Genomic DNA, 16,037 nt, shown 5'->3' on the forward strand with positions numbered 1-16,037 from the left:
GGCAGCTGGGTAGAGGTCCAGCTATACTAAAACCAAGAACTATCCTGGAAGACGAAGAAGGGCAATACTATGTTCAAGAGTGAGTTTGTATTAATCTTTACAACCCCTGATACTGACTCCATTTTCCCGAGGAGTATGCATGGGCTCAGAGAGGTTGAAGACCTTGCCCACGCTCACACAGCTAGAATTCAAACCCTCGTGTGTCGCTGATGTGACACGCAAGTCTAGGCTCCTTCCTCACAGATCCCTGGAACCCCTCTCTGTCATCGTGGGACCCGAGGCGGGACATAAAGTGCAGCTTCTGTGCTGACCACCGCCCCTGACCTCCCCGAGGGCTGTTCCCTTTTCTCCATTCCTGCTCCCTGGAAACCCATCCTTCCAGAGCTGATCCTATAGGATCTCTGGGCCTCAATTTCCCCTTTGTGAGTATATTGGGGCAGTAGTTTCCCTCTAGTAACAAGGAAGAGGGAGAGAAAAAAGAAGGACGTACCCCGCGTGGCCCGTGCTAAGGCCCCCGCCCCACCCTGGGCGCACGGGTGCGGCGAGAACGCGGAGCGGGCCCTTTAAGTCCCGCCGGGAACGCGGGCCGCGCCCCGCCCAGGCCCGCAGCCCGGAAGCGCCCTCCCCGCCGGAGCGGCGGCCGCGGGAGGATGAGCCGCATCTACCAGGACGGCGGCCTCCGCAGCAGGCCGGTGCGCAGCGCGCGGCTGCCCGGGGCCTGGGACCCCGCCGCCCACCAGCGGTAGGCCCCGCCGCCTCCGCGCGCCCCGCCTGGGGAGGGGCCGGGTGCGGTGGGCAGGGCGGGCCGCCCCAGGCGCCCCCTCCCGCCGCCCGGGCCCACCCACAAGGGCCGCCTTCGGGCGGAGGCTCTCGGGCTGTCGCACCCACGGGAGGGCGTCTCGGCCCGACTCCCACCAGCCCCGAAGGCTGCGACCTTGGTGGCTACCCCAGCGCGGGGATTGTAGCTGCGGCCCCTGCCCCGCTGCCCTCGCACGGGCCGCCTCTCCGGCCCCCCTCCCGAGGGACAGTGGTGTGGAGTCGGTCTGGCCGGGCCGCTGTCGGGGCCTGCCCGGAGGGGGACTTGGGTCCGGAGCGCCAGGCCCCGTCCTCACGCACGCGGCGGTTCCGAGAACCCAGGGGCGGTGCCGGTTCCAACCGCGCCAGGGTTGGGGGGAGCTCGCACCAAGGACGGTGGGGCTGGTGTTCACTTTTCACCCTCATCCCTGCAGCCATCCTCACCCCTCCCCCATTTCCGTGGTTCCAGAAAAGGAAGCCCCCAGGTTCTGCTTTATGAAAACCAGAATCGGGAAGCTCGGGTCCAGTTCCTCCCAGTTGGGGAGACCGCGACCTTGGGCGAGGCACAAAACTCCCGAGCCTGGGTCTCTCCATTTCCAAAGTGGACATGAGTGAGAACAGGAGTATAAACGTGCTTTAAAACAGGTGAAAGGGGAAGATACCTATAGCGGTTTAGATGCCCCTCCCCCCAAACTTGGTTAAATAAAAAATAAAATCCTTTATATTTAGTAAGCACTTAATATCTTACAGAACACCTGCACATACATGATCTTAGGTTGTCATCCTAGAAACAGCAGAGGCTCTTGTGACAGTGACGCCGCAGCAGGGCCGAGCTGGGTCTCCCGGCCTGACATGGCTCCGCCTCACCCAGCCCTTGGGACCCCCAGGGGAACAGAGGCCCCAGGCAGGAGGCACAGAGAAAGGGCTGCCCAGGACCCGGCCTTCCAGGGACCCAGTGGGTAAGAGTCGCCCGGAGGACTTGGTTCTGTCCCAGTGTCGACTCTCAGTCTGGGCAGCCGGCCTGTGGTTCTTTCCTGAGGGCTGAGAACCAACTGTTCCCTCTTTCCCTCTCCTCCCCAGGGGAAATGGCGTCCTGCTGGAGGGAGAACTGGTGGATGTTTCTCGGCACAGCATCACGGATGCCCACGGCAGGAAGGTGAGGAGGTCTCCTTGGGGCCGCCTGCAGGGCACCCGCTTCACGGCTCTCACCCATCAGGGCGCCTGCCGTGCCTGGTTCTGCCAGGGACAAGACTTGAGGCCCAGCTCTTTTCTTGAGGCCTCACAGGGCAGGTGGGAGGTAAATCAGGAGATTAGCAGCCGAAAGGAGCCACGGAGTAAAAGGGATCGGTTAGGGCTGTGCTGGGCGGGGGTCAGACAGGAGGGCCCGGGTTCTTGCTACGAAGACAGACAGATCAGGCCTCAAAGCCAAAAGATGTGACCAGGAGGGTTCGGGACTGAGGCTGTGGGTGCCGAGCGGGCAGGAGAGCCAATCGAAGAGGTCCTGTCACCTTCTCGTGGAACAGATTTAGCAGCCGGGAGGCTTGGGCAGGACGAGAGGCTCTGTATTCTGGGAGGGCTGAGTGTCCAGGCACCTGTCCTCCAAGCGCCCAGTGTTGCTCGAGCATGCGCGCGGGACCTTGGCGTCCCTTGAAGTACCCATCCCAGACTTCACTACTACTCTTCCTGCACCCTAATTCCCGCAGCTGCGGGCTTCTCCGCCCTTTGAGACCTTGCCGTCCCGTTTCTCTCGGGAGGTGGTTCCCTCTTCCACCTGGAGGGGCATTTCATCTACCTGCTGCGGTTAGAAGTGTCACTGCAGCGCACTGCATGCTTCACACTGGGCTGGCTCCTTCGTTAGCTACTGAACCCTCACAACACTCCTGAAGGTAGAAGATATCCTGTCCCCCTGTGGCAAGGGAAACAGGCCAGGAGTGATTGGGCTCTGGTCCTACATCTGGAAGAGGCGCAATGGCTGCCCTCGCTCAGAATTCCCTTTCGGTGTCCTTGCCGTGGCGCTGTGGCCGCTTCCACTCCTGCTTCGTGCTGTAGGGGTCCTTGGTGCCTGTGTTAGGGTTTTCTACACACTTTCTGCCTCTGGCTGTGTGCAGGCCTGGTGGTCAGGGCTGGCCCTCCCATGGACGTCTAGCTCGGTTCATCAGTGGGGCAGGCACCCCACTAGGAAGTACATGAATGGATGGGTGGGTGGATGGATTGACGCTGGAGGGGGCATCTTCCCAGCTTGAAGGTCTTTTGGCGCTGAGGTGGGATTCCAGGGTGGGGAGTGAGGGTGGGGAGGGCTGCAGCCGAAGCGGGGGACAGTGAAGCAGCCCCTCCTCTCCCCGCCCGGCCCCAGGAGCGCTACCACGTGCTGTACATTCGGCCTACTCGCATCCATCGCCGTCAGTTTGACCCCAGGGGAAACGAAATCGAGCCCAACTTCAGCGCCACCAGGAGGGTGAACACAGGCTTCCTCATGTCATCCTACAGTAGGTATCTTCCCCCCTTTCTCCCTCACGGCCCCCCTGCACTGTGGCCTGCCTCTGTCTCTAGGGGTCACTTGGCTGCTAGAAAGAGTTTTTTCAGCAGGTTGGCCTCAAAGCCCATGTCTGGCCTTAGAATCTTTCCTGGACTCTTTCTGTGCCCCATTCACTCAGGCTCCCCAGGCTCCCCCCAGCCGCAAGCGCCTAGCTGGCCCCTCCACCTTGCCCCGTCCTGCAGTCTGGCAGAATCATCCATGAACCTGACTCTGAGCATTCACTGTCTTTGTGCAGAGCCCAGGCCAGTCTCCCAGTGGCCTCCATTTTCTGCCAAAATTCTCATTTGGTTCTTGGGCCCTCTGCGATTTCATTCCTTTTCCCGGTTCTGGCTGTAGAAGGACTGCTCTGCGGCCTGTCCCTGTGTGAGGAGGTGTCGAGGTTGGGTGGGAACCCATCCTTCCCTCTTGTTTTATTCATGGCTGCTTTCAGTTGCCCATTAATCCCTGACCACTTAGTGAGCATCGGCCGTGTGCCGCCTGCTGGGGGTCCAGGGATGAACAAGGCTGCCCTCAAGGTGTTCGCAGTCTGGTAGAGGAGAGGGACAGGCCAGTGCCTGGAACGTGGGGGTTGGCTCTGAGCCCAGGCAGGCATGGTTGGGGGGCACCCGGGAGGAGGGAACATCAGTACTGCGTCCCAAAGGATAAGCAGGAATCAGCCTGGTGCCAGGGCTTGGAGGGGCATTTCAGAGAGGGGGTGGTGGGCTAGTGGCATTCCAGGGGCTGCGGGCTCCCCATGCAGGTGCACAGAGGCCGTGCAGGGAGGACAGCGTGAGGGGCCGGGTGGAGAAGGGCCCCAGAGGGGGCTTTGAAGGTATAGGAATCCTGTAATGAGTGGTTTTAAGTAGGGGAGTGATGTGATTAGGATTGTTTTTAGAAGTCCCTGGGGAGGTGAATAGATTGGAGGGCAGGAGACCTGTTAGGAGCTGTGATGGCAACTGGCGGGGGGAGATAAGAGGGCCAGGATTGGGGGCCTGACAGTGCTGATGGAAGACGAGAGAGGCTGGAGATAGAGCAAGACCAGTGGCCTCAGTGTGTGCTTGGATATGGGGAGGAGGAGGGAGGAGGCAGGGTGACCCCCGGGCTGGGGCTTGGGGACAGGCTCGGGGGGAGGGGGGAGGTACACGGGGAGCGGGGCTAGGGAGAAGAGTTCCGGTGGGACACATGGTGCACTTCTGGAAGAGGGAGGTGGCCACTGAGGACTGGGACGCGCAGTTCTGGCGGCTCACCGGAGTGACTGGCACTGTTGTGTTGAAGCTGGGGAGCTAGATGAAGTCGCCAGGAGGTCACCTGGGGGAGCCACCGTTGGAGGTGGCCAGGGAGGGCATCCCGTAAGGAGAAGGAGCCGCCAGAGAGGTCCGAGGGAGACAGGGAGGGTGCGTGTCTCTGAGGGCCCGCGAAGCCCAGGGGGCAGAGGGAGGACGCGGCAGCGGGGTCGGGTGCTGCCCAAGGCCCGGTAAGCTTGGACTGTGGGGCCGCCAAGGGCTGCCCAGTGAAGAGCTCCCCGGTGACCGGTAGGGTGGGAGAGCTCTGGCGTAGCGGGAGTCAAAGCCAGGAGGGGAACAGGAAGGCGTTGAGGACAGATCTGAGTGGAGAGGGAGAGGCAGGTCCCCGGGGAGGCGGGACGGGGTGGGATCTGCAGCCCAGCTGGAGGTCCTGGCTGAGGCTGGGGACACCTTGTCCCTGGAGATAGAAGGGGCGGAGGAGGGGCTTCAGGTGGTCATAGATAAACCGATGGGGAGGCGATGGTTCCACCTCTGGCTTCTGGCATTTTGGAAGCCGGGCTGAGGTGGTTTGTCTGCGAGGTGTCGGGTGGGGTGAGGGCTCAAGAGAAGGGAGCCGCTTGGAAGTCCTGGGTGTGAGTGTGTCGGGGCTCGGCAGAGGTTCTGTCCTGCGTGTGAGTGTGTCGGGGCTCGGCAGAGGTTCTGTCCTGCGTGTGAGTGTGTCGGGGCTCGGCAGAGGTTCTGTCCTGGGTGTGAGTGTGTCGGAGCTCGGCAAGGGTTCTGTTCCAGGTGTGGGCTCTGTGGCTCTGGGCTCTGTGGCTCGCTGGCTGTTCTCCATCAGAGCTGGGCCCGGGGGGGTTGGCGTGGAGAACACAACCACCTGGACAGCTCCAGAGTTGCTGTGCTGAGGGACGGGGCACCTCTGTGCAGACTTGGGCCTTGTGAGTGCCCCCAGCCCTGCGGGACCTCACCTCTCAGTCTGGACCCCCGCCCCACCCAGGGTCTGCAGATGTGGGGCCTTTAGGGTGTCAGGTGAGGCTGTTGGAATCTTCCCTGAGCCTCTGCCCTGCAGGGCCAGGGTGAGCCGTCCAGCAGAGAGCGTGGGGACCACTGGAGTTGGCAGCTGGTTCCGGCCGACTCCACCGCAGCCATGGAGACCCTGGAGAGAACCCTGCTGGTCACTGGGGTCTCCACGGGAGGGCAGGAGTGTGTAGAGGGTTGAATCCTGCCTGGCTGTGTGACGTCGGGCAAATTGCTGAGCCTCTCTAAGCCTTGGCCTTATGATCTGTAAAGTAGGAGTAATGCAAACACTAATACCCAGGGTTCACTGTGTGCCAGCCTCTGTGCTAAGTGCTTTACGTGTATTATTTTATTTACACCCCATGAGAGTCCTGTCAGGGAAGCATTTTTATCCCTATCTGTCAGGCACAGAGAGATTAAGGAACTTGCCTGAGGTCACCCAGCTTATGAGCAGATTTGTACCAGGCATCCAGCCTGGTTCCAGAGTCTGTGTGCCTGACGCCTCTGCCAGGGATTCCTTGATGAGTGCTGGCAGGATGGGTGCTCAAGTCCTACTGCAGGTGGCTGTGAGCATGTAGAAACACCCAGCCCTCACCTGACTCCCAAAAGGCCCTCCTGCCTGTGTGATAACCCTTGTGTGCTGTGTGCCTGCAGAGGTGGAGGCCAAGGGGGACACGGACAGACTGACACCCGAGGCACTGAAGGGTCTGGTGAATAAGCCAGAACTGCTTGCGCTGACGGGGAGCCTCACCCCTGACCAGACAGTGGCCTTCTGGATGCCTGAGTCGGAGATGGAGGCACTGGAGTTCGAGCTGGGGGCCGGGGTGCGGCTGAAAACACGAGGCGACGGCCCCTTCCTGGGTGAGCAGTGCAGCCTGATGGCAGGTGTGGCCCAGTGTCCTCAGGTGGCCTCCTGCCTGAGGCTCCCCCGCCCGTCCTGTGTAGAGCTCATAGGAGCCGGCCAGGCCTGGCCTCTGTGGGGACCTGACTCCGTGGATTCTATCCCTAAGTCCCTGGGCAAGTGCCCTGTGGTCAAAAACTTGGACACTGCGGATCCTGGGGTGCCCGATCCTGTGGTTCCTGAGGGAGACCTGTTCTATCTAGTGCCTTGGGGGGTCCCACCCACCCAGGGTCTCCCTGGCCACACCCAGGCTGAAGAGAACAGTGGCTTACCCCAGGCCTAGGGGACCTCAGCAGATGGGCCAGCCCCTGCTGTGTTTCTGCTACAGGGAGAGAGGCCATTCAACTAGCTCTCTTCTTTCAGATTCATTAGCCAAACTTGAGGCTGGAGCAGTGACCAAGTGTAATTTTGCTGGTGATGGAAAGATGGGGTCATCCTGGACAGACAACATCCTGGCCCAGAAGTCTTGCGAAGGGGCGGACGTGAAGACCCGAGAGCAGGGAGACGGGGCAGAGGACGAGGAGTGGGTAGGTCGAGGGAGACGACTGGGACTGCGGCGTCGCTGGTTTGGCCCCTGGTGGGAGTTCTGCGTGTGCTGGCTGTGGGTGGGTGGAGGACAAGGAGCCAGCAGCATGGGTTACCCGCCTGCTTTGGTGGGATTCCGTGGAATTCCTGAGAGTGTGTTAGCATCAGAAAAATTCCTTCAAGGCATGCAGGGTAACACCCTGGGACCTTTCTTTTTGGTGGGTCTGAACTGTGCCAATCTACAAGAAAGCCCCACAGGTTTATAAACATGAGGGATGGGGAGAATGGAGTGCACAGGGGAGCCAGTGAGACCGAATGTCATGAAGTCCCCCAAACATTTCCACTGCACGTGAACGCATTAGCCATTTCAGGCAGTGGAGCAGCTGAATGGGCGTTTCCCCCCCCCCTTTGTTCTGGGCTTCCTGCCCAAAGTGGCTGGAAAACGGCTGACTTTGTCCTTACTGGTTCTCTTTTTGCCAAGGGTCAGCCCCCTAGTTGATGCTCAGCCTGTGCACAGTTGATTTGTTTTTCCGAGGAATATTTCACCTAAAGGTTTGATGTCAAAAGGCCCCAAATTGAACACTTAAAACAAGTCACAGAAAAATGGGTTACTTACCCAGGTGACCAAGAAGATGACGTTTGCTAGAGAAAGCAGGGCCGGGTAGAGTAGAGTCTGGATCCCCTTTTGTCTTAATGAAGTGAGTCTTGGACTGAAAAACAACTGGAGCTGCCAGGCCAGCTGCCTGGGCCACAGCTCTAAGGAGGAGGCCAAGGGCCCCACCGCTACCACTTAATCAAACCCTTACTTGATGACTTACAAAATGCTTTCATGAAATGTGCCCTGTTCATTTCTCTTCTCTTTACCCCCTAGGATGACTGAGATTGGTGGGCGATGGGGAGCCTTCCAGCCCACCCACCACCGTTGAGAATTTCTTCCATCGACTTCCACTCTGGAGATGGAGGGAGAAGTCTGCCAATGCCCAGCCTTACCTGGTTCCCCCCTCCAGCCACCGTGGAGTACGCGTTGAACAAGCTCTGCTAAAATCAAACCTGGACCGTGTTAGCAGTGGGGCCCCATGCTGTGGCTCTGGAGGGTCTCTCCCTGGGTGGTGGGTGGAGGACAAGGAGCCAGCAGCATGGTTTACCTTGTGGGTCTAGCTTTCCTAGACGGTGTCCTGGTGACCCTTGCCTTGAGTGTGAGCCTTCCTTCTGGAGGCAGGCAGGGGGTGAGTCCCCAGGGCATTCAGAGCAACTGCACTTGGTCTTGGTGCAGGTCAGGGAGTACCCCTCATCGACATGCAGAGTGGCTTGGAGGAAAAGTTCTCTGTGGCTCCCCACTCTGCTCGCATCTCCTGCTCTCCCTTCACGTCAGCCTCCTCCCCGGCGCTGGGCTGTGGCCCCTGTGCTCCGGCTCAAGCCGTCTTGTCCCCTGCCCCATCCTTTCCTTTCCCTGGAGCTGTCAGTTCTTTTTTCTTCCTTGGTTCTCTGCCACCCTGGGGGTTCCTGCCTCCTGACTGCTTCCCTGGGCATGGTGTCCTCAGGGAGGGCTAGAGGAGCCTCAGGTGTGGCTGGCTGGTCCGCATCTCTCAGGCTCACTCTGCCAGGCCACATTTTTGATATTTTGTTTCTGTTATGTATCTTTAGAACTTTATATGATTGGCTAAATCTTCAGAAAAGGATTCCTCTACACTGACTGGGTATTTGTCGGGTGTAAACAGCCTTCCAGCTGAGCAGTGTCCCTAGAAGGCAGCCATTGCTTTTTGCTCATGAACATTGCCTTGCTGGGTGCTGTGCCCACACCCAGATCTGTGAAGAGAGCTAGAGGTGAAATCTGCGGGTCCCAAGAAAGGGTAGGGACTCGGTGGCATGTGGATCCTGCTTGCCTCAGAAAAGAAGGGGTGGTGGAGTCCCCTAATGCAGCCAACAGCACTAGAGGCTTCCCACGGTAAGTGTGACTGCTGACTGTTGAGTTCCTCCTGGTGTCAGCAGAGGTATCCCCTGCTTTTCAAAAGTCTGCATTACTCCACTTCCCTTTATGAAAGCCTTAACATTAGTACATGCCTGTTTTTACTAACCAAAAGAAAATCTGAAGAGCATTTTTGCTTTTAAGAGAAAAGGTTAAAAACAAAAGTAGTGTTCAGTGTTTGTTTTGCAACAACTTCTAGAGGCAGGGGGCACCCCCAGCCGTGAGAGGGGTCTCGCCAAACTCCTTCCCCTCAGCACCTCAGCATCACGCAGCCATAGCTTTGAACTGTACCTGAGCATCTGTGCTTTATCTCGATTTATTTTGCACTGTTAGCAAGCTGTGTCCTAGGGTACCAGAAAAGCCTAAGAGAGGTTATTTTTTGAGTCTGGGAATGCTCAAAAATTTTTCCATATAAATTGTAATTGCTTCTTCACTCTACGCCGTTTCAGCTTAGGAAAGTTCCCATAGGAATGCTCCGCTTTAAGATAGCAGGGGAAACTTAACAGTCAGGTTTCGAAGTCCACGTTCTTAACTTCAAGATTATTCTGCTTTCACGTGTATACTGCAGAAGAGAAAAGGGCCCCAGAAAGGTTAAGGCAAGGGTCATAACTGCTTATGTTCAAATTGCCCAGAGTCACACAGCTAATAAGCAAAGGTTATACTCCTTCCTCTGTCCCCTGCTTCCTCGGCCTACAGAAGGGCCTTGCACACAGGGACCAGAGATGGCCCTGGCCTTGCGAAGCAGGGTTACATTCCCAGACTTAAGGAACCTGCCTACATCTTTGACTCTTGATCTGAGCTCCATGATATGGCTGTGAGGCTTGGGATTCACGCTTCAGTTACGCCATCTGAAGTCATGGTTACGGGGCTGCTCGCGGGTCTCTTCTGCTCTTGTCGCCCTTTTTCAGTTCAGACCACCTTGCCCCTCTCACCCCGGCTATTGTGGACGCCGCCTTCTGGTGTCCTGTGTGAGTGGGGCTGGCTCACTACGGAGCATGCTGGGCCTCAGTCATGGGGTGGCCAAGGGGGTGGTTAAGCAGGAGGACTGGGGGACACTGACTGGGTAGAGGGACCTAGTGAGGGCACTGTGCTGCCCAAAGCCCTGTGGCCAGAGGGTATGGCAGGCTCAAATGGGCAGGCCATCATTCCAAACAAGGAGGTCCAGGGTGTCAGTGCGCCAAACCCAGGGCTTCGAAAGGGCTTGGTGTCTCCGGGCAGCTCCTAGAAGGAAACGGCCGCTGTGACTGGAGCTCAAAGGATGGGCGGAGGTGGAGGCACGTTTGAGATGAGGCTGGAGGTTGGGCGTGGCATTTTCAGCATGTTAAGTATTTGGGGACTTTGTCCTTAACTTCCTGGAAGCCAGGGATCCCAGGGAGAGTGGTAAGATCTGATTTGTGTACTTCAAAGATTGCTTGACTACAGTGAAACGGAAGGCAGTGAGCATAACTAGGAGGCTGCTGCAGTTGTCAGGGTGAGAGACTGGAATGGTTTGGTCTGTAGCAGTCGGGGTGACAATGGAAAACAATTCAGGTAGACAGAGAAGGGAAGGGACTTTGCAGCAAGAGAAAAGCCAAGGGGCGGCAGTGGCCTGCTCCTGGGACGTGTGCAACTTCTGTATACGGTTGTTGTGATAATAAACCTAACCGTAAAATTTGATAATCCTTTTTCAATTACTGTTACACAATCACTTTCCATATTGCTACATAGTCTTCATAACCAGTGCTTAAAGGTTGGCTACCATTTAATAGCTGTTATTCTCCACTTTTGGGATAATTAATTGATCCCTATTTAGAGCTAATATAATTAATATGTCAAATACTGTTGTAAATGATATAGTTCCCTCAATCTCACCCAACCACCCGCCCACAAGTCACACATACACACACATTATATTTTTGGGTTATTTCTTTAGGGACAGATTCCCAGGAGTCAGATGATTGGGAATCTAGGAATTTTTGAAAAAGGTTTTGTTACCTTGTTTTCCAAAAGGGTTGTTCTAAATTACACTTTCAAAAACAATGTAGGAGGACCATTTTCATGCTATCCTTGCCAGAACTGGGTATAACACTTAAACATTTTTTTAAAGTATCACGGATAAACAATCTTACAGAGGTTTCACATGAACAACATTGTGGTTTCAACATTCACCCATATTATCAAGTCCTCACCACCCTCCACCCCCACCCAGTCCCTTTGCAATCACTGTCTACCAGTGTACTAAGATGCTATAGAGTCATTACTTGTCTTCTCTGTGCTATACTGCCTGGGTATTATGACATTTTTAGAAATTATATTTGATAAGGTGAAAGTAATGCTTTAATTTTTATTTTAAAGTTAATACTTTAATTGGTCTTTCCCATTAAGAGGGATTGTAAACATTTTTCTCATGTTAATTTCCTGTATGTATTTCCCCTTTTGTCTACTAGGGAGGAGGAGGTTTTTTTGGTTTATCAGACTTATTTATATTTTACATATAACCATTTGCCATAGTTTAGCAACTTCTTTCCATTTTTAAAAATTGATTTTACAAACAATCTTTATATGGATATAGCTGTTAACTTTTTTTGTGACTTTTGTTGGCTTTTAAAAAGCTTATATTCTCTTTTCAGATGTTAGATACTCAATTTCATTTTCTCCCATTTTGGTTACCTGGTTTTATATTTAATTATTTAATCCATTCTGCCTTTAATTTGTGGGAAGGTATGAAGTGAGGTAATGAAATTGCTTGTTTTCAAGTTGCTAACCAGTTACCCCAACATATTTGTTGAATTCCTTCCCACTGTCAAGTTATGACTTCTCCTGCATCACATATTAAAGTTATTGGTACTTAAATTATCCATTATATTTCAATGAGTCTCCCTGTAGTGACAATCTTAAGTATCATAGTAGACTTTAATAGTTGGTAGAGCTAGGTCCCCATCATTATTCTTCTGTTTTAGAATTTTCTTTCATATTTCTGTTCAACATTTGGAACATTTTATCAAGTTTCAGTGCATACTTATTGCCTTTGGATTTTTTAAGTTAATAAACTAATAAATCAAACTTATATTTTAGAAAATTAAAAAGTACATGTAGTTCTACTACTTAAAAAATCACTTACATAGTAATCCATTACATGCCATGCACTGCTCCAAATAATTACAAATATTAATTCTTTTGGTGTTTATAACTGAAGTTAAGTAGAATCTTTTTTTTCAAGTAGAAAAAGCCCAGTTTTACAGTGAAGGAAACTGATATTATGTCTGTTTTACAGATCAAGACACTTGCCTAAGGTATCCATGCCATCAGCAGAGCCAGGGTTTCAATCAGGGCAGGTGCCAAGGACCTATGGCTGAGCATTCTGTGATGCTGTCTTTCTCCAGACACAACTAGTATTCATCTTTTGGGGCATCTACTTCCATTCTTTTACAAAGTGGAATGTCCCTGTCCATTGTGTACTCTTTACACTTATATCATGAACATTTCCCTGTACTGTGAATCTTTTACAACATGACTTTTAATAACTTTAATTTCCAGGCATGCAGGTCAATGCATTTAACCAGTTTCTCATTTTGGAATAATTGGTTTGCTTTCCATTTTTCCCTGTAATAAACTGCTGAGATGGACATACTTGAGGTTAAATTTTCACAAATTCACAATCGTTTTATTATAAGTTCTAAAACTGGATATTATGGGTATAATGTTCTGTATATTTTAAAAACCTCTGACATAGTGACGGTCCTCTGGATAGGGGATTCCAATTTGCAGCTCTATCTGCAATACAGGGACGTGCTCCACCACACCCATTAAGTCATTAACAGAAGAAAAAACTACCAATTTGGAATCGCAAGTACCTTTTAAATGGAATTGCACTAAAGATCAATTCAACCATTCACTCTCTACCATGGAGAAATAGCCCTTTTGCACGAGGAGGCATCTAAGTAATTCACTGAAGCTCTGTATATAATATTGAGAATAATGAACTTAATGTTCCCCAATCGGGGAATGGCTAAATTAGCTGTATTTCCACACTGCGGGACGTTCTGCAAGTGTTAAGGGGAGGGCAGGCTTATATGTTTTAGCGTAGACAGAAAGGGAGGCTCCGGCCACCTCTGCCAGGGAGCCTGGCTTGCTGTTAGAATTTGGTTTCTGCTGGCTGCGCCTGCTTTTCCGACGACCTCGGCTTTGCGCCGCGCCTGGGATTCTGCAGCAAGCGGTCTGTCTGGGCAAAGGGCACGGTTCCGGGTTCGTATCCCAGCCAGGCCCTAGCTGGCCAACCGACTCTGGCCACGGTGACGACCCTCCCCGGACTCGGTGTCTGCACCGGACCTGCCCTGGCGAACCCGACCAACCTGGATCCTCAAGCCGTGCAGAGCAGCCGGACTCTTCGCGGCCAGGCCCCGAGGGCATCGGGGGCAAGTTTCCGCGGGCCACTCTCTGCAGCGCACCAACCGGAAGTGTCTGTATTGTGGCGGAAGGAGGTGCTCTCTGGGAGCCGCCGGTGCCGAAAGAAACGTGGCCGGCAAAGATGATTCAGGCGATTCTGGTTTTCAACAACCACGGGAAGCCGCGGCTGGTCCGCTTCTATCAGCATTTTGTGAGTGCGGCCCAGCTCGGTCATGTCTCTTCGGGGGAGCCGCGCCCTCTTCCCTCCCTTGGGGCCCTCCGGCGCACGCGGGCACCGCCCGCTGACCGCCTCGGGCTCCTGCACCGTGCGTGACCCTTGTCTTCCTTGACCTCCATCCCCGGACTCCGGCCAGTGGCAGGACTTCTGCCCCCCGCCCCGCTGCCGCCGCGCTCTCTGATCCTTTCCTGGACCTTGGTTTTTCTGTGCCATTTTGTGACACTTCTCCTTGGGTCTCGGCACTACAAGTGACGGGGCGGGGATGGGGAGGCGCCTTCTTGAGAACTTGATTGAAGGTCCTTTAATCTTGTTGGCTGTTAAACGTAGTTTCTTAAAAGGTTTTGCTTTCTTGGAATTAATTTTGCTTCAGTGTTGGCTGGGACTGCTTAGGGTCTGGATACCCATCACTCTACGTGTAGAGTTGAAGAAAAGTCAGTTTAAAAGTGAGAAATGATGAGAAGTTATAAATGCTGCCGCATGACGGCTCAATAAATAATAGGCACTTGAGTTGTCTAAAAACACTCCTCTAGAGAAACGCAAATGCTCCTGCGCCCCAATGTTTTATTTCTTCGCAGCTATATCTAGGTTTCGAACTGTTACATGTATGGTAGGTGGGCTGGTGAAACCGAAAAGGAGAAAGTCAGAAAACTTAAAATTCAAGCCTCAGCTCCCCCTTTTTTTTTTTTTTTTACCCTTGTGTCTATTGACAAGTTAACAAACATCTTTAAGACTGTATTTCCTCATCTGTCAAATAGAAATGAAAAGAATAATTTTACCTTTTTCATATAATTTTTAAAGCTAGATTAGATTTTTATTAATTATAACAAGGTAAAATATTAACATCTAATAGAATTATTCAATTTGTATTTGCTTTGTGTGTGTGTGTGTGTGAATCTTTCCTTTTTTTAAGTGTTATTGAGGTAGAAGTCGTATACCATAACAGTTCACCTATTTAAAGTCTGCAATTCAGTGTTTTTTAGTATGTTCACAAGTTATGCAGCCATTACAATTTTAGAACATTTTCATTGCCCCAGAAAGAAATCCCTACCCATTAGTATTTACCCCCTCAACTCCACCAGCCCCAACAACCAGTGATCTAGTTTCTGTCTCTCTGAATTTGTCTATTACAGACATTTCATACAGATGGAGTCATACAATATGTGGTCTTTCATGATTGGCTTCTATTACTTGATATAATGTTTTCAAGAGTCGTCCATGTTGTGGTGTGTATCAGTTCTTCATTCCGTTTTATGGCAGAGTTATATTCCATTGTATGGAATTTTAATTGTCCATTGGTCAGTTGGTCTTCCCACCCACAGCTCCTGTGAATAATGCTGCTATGAACATGCATATGCAGGTTTTTGTGTGGGCGTGTGTTTTCCATTTTTCTTGGTTATATACCTAGAGGTAGAATTGTCAGGTTATATGCTGTGTGGTGAATGTTTTGAGGACCTGCCAGATTTCTCCGAAGTGGCTGCACCCTTTCACATACCATCAGCAATGCATAGGAGGTCCAATTTCTCCACTTCCTTATCAATATTTGTTATCTTTTTGATTTAAGACATTTTAGTGGGTGCAGAGCTCATTTTCATTGTGGTTTTAATTTCCATCTCCCTAATGACTAATGATGTTGAGTATCTTTAGTGACCATTTGTATATCTTCTTTGGAGAATGTAAGATTTTTCTAAGAACCAAATTAGTTCATGCATAAAAATTACCTTACAAACCACAGAGTACTAAAAGATATGAGAGATTATTAAAATAATTGAGGCATGTAAGCAATTGGTAGCTTACACTTGTGTTGAATTGGAAATTAGGTGGCCTCACCATTTCATACCACTTCCCCACTGACTACTGCCACTTCCTCCTCAGTTGAGCAAAAAGGGTTTAGTTTGAAAGATTGTTTTCCTCCGTTTAAAAACGTGAAACTTTTTTACTTGGCATGTTTTGTATTACCGAGTACACAGAGTTAATCTTTTACATCATCCTGTCATCTGTGAGCTTTTTGAGTTCTTTAAATAGAAACCAGGAAAATAGTGATTGGTTTACTTGAATTTATGAAGACCAGTGATTAGCAAGTTTTCATTCATCCATTCAATAAATGCTAAGAGCTACTGTATACCCATTTTGAGTCAAAATTATGAAAAGTAATTTCACAGTGACATTTTCTGTTTTTTTCTCTCTTTTCTTTTAGATAACTAATCATTTCAAACCTAAGTTCAGTCTGTAGAAAGAAAGGGATTAACATTACTTGAATCTGTTTTCTGACTCTTGGGGCACGTCCAATCTGAAGGTTTTCTTAAGCTTTGCTACCCAAAGTGTGGCCCACAGACCAGCAGCACTGGTGTCTCCTGGAAGCATGTTAGAAATGCAGTCTCAGAATTTACCCCCGGCCTACTAAATGCCAGTCTGCATTTTAACAGCATCCCCAGGTGATTCATTGTACATTGAGATTTGAGAGCATTGCTCTA

General features: G+C 51.9%; 2 protein-coding genes and 1 long non-coding RNA gene across 9 annotated transcripts in view; 2 read left to right on the forward strand and 1 right to left on the reverse strand.

Annotated features, from left to right (window-relative positions):
* Positions 1-586: 586 nt before the first annotated feature.
* On the forward strand, positions 587-10,622 carry ARPIN (actin related protein 2/3 complex inhibitor). 3 transcript variants are annotated; one of them, XM_037000644.2, is made up of 7 exons: positions 597-742; positions 1,546-1,754; positions 1,876-1,951; positions 3,149-3,281; positions 6,226-6,432; positions 6,836-6,999; positions 7,869-10,622. In XM_037000644.2, the coding sequence occupies exons 2-7, from the start codon at positions 1,561-1,563 to the stop codon at positions 7,875-7,877; spliced, it is 783 nt and encodes a 260-aa protein (XP_036856539.2). In that variant the 5' UTR covers positions 597-742; positions 1,546-1,560; the 3' UTR covers positions 7,878-10,622. The 3 variants fall into 3 exon arrangements, with proteins under 3 accessions (XP_036856538.1, XP_036856539.2, XP_036856537.1); XM_037000642.2 differs by having other exon boundaries at positions 627-742; positions 1,571-1,754; XM_037000643.2 differs by lacking the exon at positions 1,546-1,754 and having other exon boundaries at positions 587-742.
* On the reverse strand, positions 9,264-13,433 carry LOC140847290 (uncharacterized). The gene is made up of 2 exons (XR_012127174.1): positions 13,295-13,433; positions 9,264-9,525 (listed from the first exon to the last, which is right to left on the reverse strand). It is a non-coding gene; the product is annotated as an uncharacterized lncRNA (long non-coding RNA).
* Positions 13,321-16,037, forward strand: part of AP3S2 (adaptor related protein complex 3 subunit sigma 2) — a 45,071-nt gene continuing 42,354 nt past the window's right edge. For 2 of the 5 annotated variants that reach the window (XR_005056587.2, XM_073227153.1), the window contains exon 1: positions 13,333-13,539. Coding sequence is in view for 3 of the 5 variants with exons in the window: in XM_073227153.1 (XP_073083254.1) it covers positions 13,471-13,539 (69 nt within the window). In the remaining 2 variants the exon portion in view is untranslated. Of the gene's footprint in view, positions 13,540-16,037 lie in introns of all 5 variants that reach the window. The other 3 variants (XM_017651368.3, XM_017651369.3, XR_005056585.2) reach the window with 3 other exon arrangements.

This window comes from Manis javanica, chromosome 18 (assembly GCF_040802235.1).
Source record: "Manis javanica isolate MJ-LG chromosome 18, MJ_LKY, whole genome shotgun sequence".
NCBI lineage: Eukaryota > Metazoa > Chordata > Mammalia > Pholidota > Manidae > Manis > Manis javanica.